The sequence below is a fragment of the Palaemon carinicauda genome, unplaced genomic scaffold (genome assembly GCF_036898095.1).
Source record: "Palaemon carinicauda isolate YSFRI2023 unplaced genomic scaffold, ASM3689809v2 scaffold115, whole genome shotgun sequence".
NCBI lineage: Eukaryota > Metazoa > Arthropoda > Malacostraca > Decapoda > Palaemonidae > Palaemon > Palaemon carinicauda.
The window spans coordinates 156,005-162,500 of record NW_027168649.1 but is presented as its reverse complement, the minus strand read 5'-3'; the positions used below and the strand labels follow the sequence as shown (position 1 = coordinate 162,500).

General features: G+C 31.2%; 1 protein-coding gene across 1 annotated transcript in view; it reads left to right on the top strand.

Annotated features, from left to right (window-relative positions):
• The window catches only part of LOC137635347 (cathepsin L-like), a gene marked incomplete at its 5' end in the record, with an annotated part of 147,509 nt that extends 141,394 nt beyond the window's left edge, over positions 1 to 6,115 (top strand). Inside the window, 2 exons of the mRNA XM_068367813.1 lie at positions 2,234 to 2,368; positions 3,694 to 6,115. Of these exons, the coding sequence (XP_068223914.1) occupies positions 2,234 to 2,308 (75 nt within the window). The remainder of the gene's footprint in view (positions 1 to 2,233; positions 2,369 to 3,693) is intronic.
• Positions 6,116 to 6,496: the final 381 nt, after the last annotated feature.

Here is a 6,496-nt window from a genome sequence, read left to right as displayed (position 1 = left end):
ATATATATATATATATATATATATATATATATATATATATATATATATATATTTTGTTTGTATACTGAATCTATTTTCCTCCCAATTTTAATCAGACCACCTGTGTAAGAGTCTAGCTTAAATCATTAGGTGGGTGAACCTATTTAATAATAACATACAATGATATATGAAGTTGCACAAATTCAAAGCCTAAAGAAAATCAGATGATGTGGATAATCTTTGCAACATGTCACGAGATGATTGACCCTTTACGGGTTGATTATTCTTTGCTCTAAAAGGAGGTAGAAGAGATAGAATAATCTTATATTCCTTAAATCGAACCTTGAAATATAGCTTACCAGAAGCCAGTTCCAAAAGGAAATGAGTATAGCCGTAAGATATTTAAGCAAAAGATTCTTTAACGGTTCATATTTTGAACCTTTGAATATTTTAAAACCACATCTAATTTTTTAAATACTGTAGACCTAACTATAGAAAGCCTTTCAATACAAAAACCCCTAAATACAAGGTTGCCTATGAGCGGATACTTTAGCGAATGGAGGGATATTGCGATCTAGACTAGCAATCTATCTAATGCATTACAATTTAGTTGTCTTGAAGAGCAACAGAGAATTTCAGGAATGCGAGGCTTGTGCACCAGAAGGGTCTAAAACAAATAAATTATTTTATGCTCTACTAGATGATTTGAATCCATAAGGTGCTCTTCCCCCATCAGAGCCCATACTGAAAGGAATACTAATAACACTAGACCCGACTTTAGAAGTCAGGTTGGAGGGACCAGCCAGACATGTAAGAGAAGACCGATGATCTGAGAATTAAAATGAAATTAAAGAAGTTAAGAACTTTTGAAGTTCATCACTTTCATAAATTGAGTGTCTAACTGATGTATCAGAAATTGATGCTGGCATGGCAAAACATCAATCATCATTCCTGCTATAATCAACAAATCTAGTCTTCCCTAGATTTCCCCTTGAACTATCATTGTGGTTTTATATGCCTCAAACTTTTCATGTGGCCGGCGATCATAGAAACATAGTTTTCCATGTTAGGAACTGTGAGTCCTATGTACTCCTCACACTGGTTATTTGAATCGCAAGTGTGTCCCTTACACAAGACACAAAGAGAATGCTGATCATAATCACCCAGAAACAATGCCCTTAAACAATCTACGCAGTTTATATATAAGCACCTAAGAGGACTAAATTTTTTATGCATCTGGAAGAGGGATAGTTATTTGGACTCTTGCAACTCAAAGATTGAAAAGACAGAGAGAGAGACTGGTGCATCACACACATTCGCTTCTGGCCATTTACGTCTAGATATCTCATTACTTTACTGGAAGTATGAGCTACATTAAAAAAAAATGAAATTTTTTTTTTTTAATCTTAGAGATAAATGTTGATAAATCCAAACTTCCAAAGCAGAGCAACATGAACATCAAGGGAAGTTCATAGAAATTATACAAATTACTTTTAAATTATTAGTTTTTGTGTGTGTGTGTGTGTTGTACAAAGATTTTAATATTTCATGTTTCATTTAATATTATTGGTGATGCAATGATTTATGTGAAGTATTAGTGATAAATTTTGTGTTTGAAGTGTAGTTTTGTGAACATTTTGGGAGCAAAAGTTTTTTTTGTTTTGGGGGGGGGGTAGCAGGGCATGGGATGAGGTTACAACCACAATGGTTTTTAATATAAATGGTTCTTTTTTCATGATTTTTCTCTTGCTATAATTGATAAAATAATGTACATTTTCCCTTATACAATATTTGAATTTTAATCTCCCATTCTCTATTTTCTTTCATTTTTGTTATCTAAAATAAAAGCATGATAACTGGCAGCTGTGGGGTATAATAGAAACTATAGTCCATTTCTTTTAGCGAGTCATATTTGCACCGACTCGCAACGGTGCCCTTTTAGCTCGGAAAAGTTTCCTGGTCGCTGATTGGTTGGAATTATCTTGTCCAACCAATCAGCGATCAGGAAACTTTCCTGAGCTAAAAGGGCACTGCTGCGAGTCGGTGCAAATATGACTCGCTAAAAGAAATGGACTATAGTAAACTGTTTACATTTTATGAAATTTAATCATACTAGCATTTTGTTTTGGGAGACTAGTGTTCACTGTGAAAGGTTCAGCATTGTAATTTTACAATACTATAATTTTTACATCATGTAAATTTGTTTCTATGAATTTGAATATTTGTAGAAAATTTAAATTTTTTTCTTCTATAGGGTTATTATCGTGTTTACCGTGGTGACGGGACCTGCGGAGTGAATCAAATGGCTACCAGTGCTATTGTACCTTAGGGGACCAAACCTAACTTAGAATCTGCTTCTGTTAAAAGTCTGAGGAATACTCTTTATTTCGTAAGTATGCCCAATTATGCCCACATAGCTCGTGTGACAAATAGATCATTGACAAAGTTCATTTGACAAGACCCAGCTTACAGATTTAGTTGTGTTTAACAGGTTGCCTTTTTGCATATCATACTTTATATTACCTTGGATATCGTCTAAATATATATACTTGCAATGAGTACACTTACAGTAATACTCAATTGGCATCACCCAAAGAATACTAAAAGGATATTGCATATACGGTAGATATTTTCCGTATGATAAAGAGGATATATAAAATTACCACATACATCAGATGTTTCAAGATAGCAGACTGTTTTCAATTGATAAGAACATTGCTAAGCATTAGACTATTGAATTTGAATGAAATATATATATATACAGTAGATAGTTTTATCATCACAATACTGGAGATATACAAATATAAAGTGATAAAATTATTATATATAGCAAATGCATTTTAGAGTTGTAGCCAACATTTCGAATTCACAAATCTTGTTAACTTTCCTGTAAGCATTAGATTGAATTTGAACTGACAGTAGTTGTCATATGCTGGTATTTCTCTATTCCATTAGCTATATTTTCATTTTTATGTTTTATTGAAACCCCAATTGACTACGTGTTTGGAAATCAGTGTGATTTGAGTATAGATTTTGTATAAGATTTTAGAGCATGCATATATCATAGATTTATTATATGCAGATATACATACCACCGTGTAAGCTACTAAAAGATACTTAACTTACCATTGATGCCAGATAAATTCAGCATCAAATATATTCTAGTAAAGTGTATTGTAAACCCACTGTTTTCCACCCTAAACCCTTGGTCTCAATCATCTAAAGTGTTACAAAACTAATTATTTGCTCTTGGTTTCTTAGAAGCAGCAATATTAGCCCTACATGTAAATTTCAAGGCTCCCCCCAAATCCATTTTGAAAAATATAGAAAGTTAATAGGTCTGTGATTCACATCAGATAATTTATGCTAGTAGCCTTTGTCTATTTTTCGTGGATTCGGATTTGTAATGTTTTTGTTCGTATAATGATGCCTAGGAGATCAAACCGCCCCAGAACTCAAACAATTTGGCGATTGAACAAAATTTTAAAAACATTTTTTTTCCAGGAGACCAAGAAAAATGCAACCGAATCAGTTCGTATCCACAGAACATCCTTCCATTAACTTTTTGATTCATTTATTTTTGCACCTAGTTCAGTAATAAAGGAAATGATGAAAAAATTGGCTGTTACTCAATTTTCTATAAATATATCACCGAGATAAGGCATTAGTTAGAGCAGGTAATATTTATAAAGATGGTGCATTTAATCATTTCAGAAGCATCCTAAAACGGAGGCAGAAACAATGCTCTCATGATCTGTTTTAGTAAAAACCTACTCAAGTGAATCACAATTAGTGCCAGAAAAAGACAAAGAAAAGAAAGAAACTCAAAAGGCCAATTGCCCATTTTTTATGTTCGGGATTGACCTTCCAAGCAAGACGAACACCTTCTCACCATCTTCCCCTCAAGCCATCAACTCTTCTTACTACCGGTAAAGTAAAGTTTATTGTTTATTCTTTTAATTATGACTTTTTCTTGATTTGGTATGCTTTGATGTACTTTGCTGTATTTTAGTATTGTAAACTTTTTGTAAAATGTCCCATAATAGGGGCATCCTTAGATGTGAAACTAGTGAATGCTATTTCTATTCTTTCTTGTGGGGAAAAGGGATTTGGTGTTTGGACATTTTAGCTTGTTAACAGTTTTGAAATGAGTATTATTAGATCTCCAAGGTACCACTGTAATGTTCATAACAGTTCATTGACAACTGATAACATATATGAACAACAGTGATTTTAAAAACAATTTTATTATCACTTGAAGTATGGTTGTGTTTAGAGAATTTTTGATGACAAAAAATGGCCAATCCAAATTTTGAATATGTTTAATCTCAAAAGATAGGAAAATATATTAACTGTTGTTCAAATACCAATGTTTCCACATCTGTGTAGAAGTCCCTCTTACTATTTAATGGGTAAAGGAACAGTTATGCCTTTTTGTAAAAGCTGTTAGGTCAACCCTCCTGTGACCTGCAGATCATGGAACCAGATGAAAATATGCATCTTATACAGCCATCTCACTAGAAGTGTATTGGATTACATGGTTTTCTTTATTACATAAATGTTTGTGAACACTTATCAAACAAATAAAATTGGCATTGAATGATATTCTGTATGCCTACAGTATATCATTCTATGCCAATTTTATTTGTTTGATAAGTGTTCAACAATATTTATGTAATACAGTATTTTAGCATGAAGACTTCATTTGAAATATTTTTATATTTTGGATATCAAAAGTTTAAATGCTTTTAAGGTTGTTTAACATTGAACTTCATTTTGTTTGATTTAGAATCTTCAATGCAAAGGAAACACATGGATTTACTCTTTATATATGATGGCAACTATGAATTATCAGTATGCTTTTTATTCATGTTACTATACTAAGTTTTATATACTATTAATCATGAAAGTGGTTTTTAGTAAATCTTAATTTTTTAGTTTTAATTTTTGACATAACATGTGGTAACTATATACTCATAGATTTTAGAGAGACAGTTTATATTTGAAAATGTGGTGGGTTTCAGTAGACAAGAAAATAAGTAATCAATAATATACTAAATCTCTGTCAAATGTTTCTGAAATATCCCCTCATAGATTCTGTTAAAAGGAAAGAAATGTGTAAAAGTAATTTAATATTATTTTTTATCAGGTGGCTCCCCTGTTAGTAGCTTGTACAATGAAAAAAGGTATAAAATAATTTGTTATAAAATTTTGGATGCTTTGTACGAACAATGTTTATTATCTGAAAAAATAGTTAAAGGAGGTTGTTATAATAAATTACAATTAATTAGAATGTATTTATGTGCAGTATGATTTTAATGCCTGTAGTGTATTATAAATACATGTTTCATGCTCAGAATAACTATACCCGTGTCAACTTAAGCCACATTTTCATTTAGAAAATATATTCAAGGTCCACATTTTATCTGTATAAGTTTTATTTTTAGTTGTAAAAGTGTATCACAATATTGTCTGTGCATTATACGATTTTTGTATACTGCTTTATATCGTTTTAATGTTCATGCTTATGTAATCCCCAATTTCATGTAATATAGGATTCTCTTATATGCTGTAATATGATTTTCAGAGGTTTTTTTTTTTGTGTTTATTTAGAAGATAGGAAATTTAAGCATTTCCATTCATTATATTCTCAAGAGTAAGTTTTTCATAGTTGAATCTGAATACTTTTTTGTAAAAAAACAATTAAAAAACTACGATTGTAACTACTGAGTACGTTATTAGGATTTAAAGTTTAGAAAGGTATTTGCCACTTTTTGGAATTCTTTATTGATATTAATATGAATTACCATAGACAAGGTCTGAATATCATGTACAGTAGAAATTGTAATTCTGTATTTGTTAGTTGAAAATATTGCTGCTTTTGAATTAAGGAACCATTCATAACGTATTTTTTTATGTATTAATTTATTTGGAACAATTAAGGATTATCTTTTGTAGATATGCTGAAGTGGTCAGAATTAGTTTTAACTTCTTAAGTCTTCTTGTGTGTTATAGATTAAATAACAGTATGACTTATTTTATAAACTTGGTTGTAGAATCAGTTGTGACGAGATTGTTAAATGAATGGTTCACTTAATTTGATATAATATTGGTTAATAATAAATAGCATATCATATTTTAACTTTGATTAACCTTATAGTTTATATTTATTTCTATGAACTCATCTCAATGTTCATACTGCTGCTTCTCCAGAATTTGGGTTAATTGACGTTTACCTGCAAAAGTTTATTAAGAATTTTACCATTTTCTTACCTTTGACAACAATCATGTGCTTATAAAATAATGGAATAATTTAGTGGTTGATGGTAAGGAGCACCAGCGGTTCTATGTAATTCAGAGTTTCCGTCGCATCAATGATATAAAGCCGAATGCCCGTTTCAGATTGTGATAGTGCTTGCTGGGTTCCAAGTTCTTTTCCCCGTTTGATTTGTTTGCATTCGTGTACAAGAATAACACTGTGTATTAATAGCTGTTGTGAAGAGTAATGTCTCCTTGC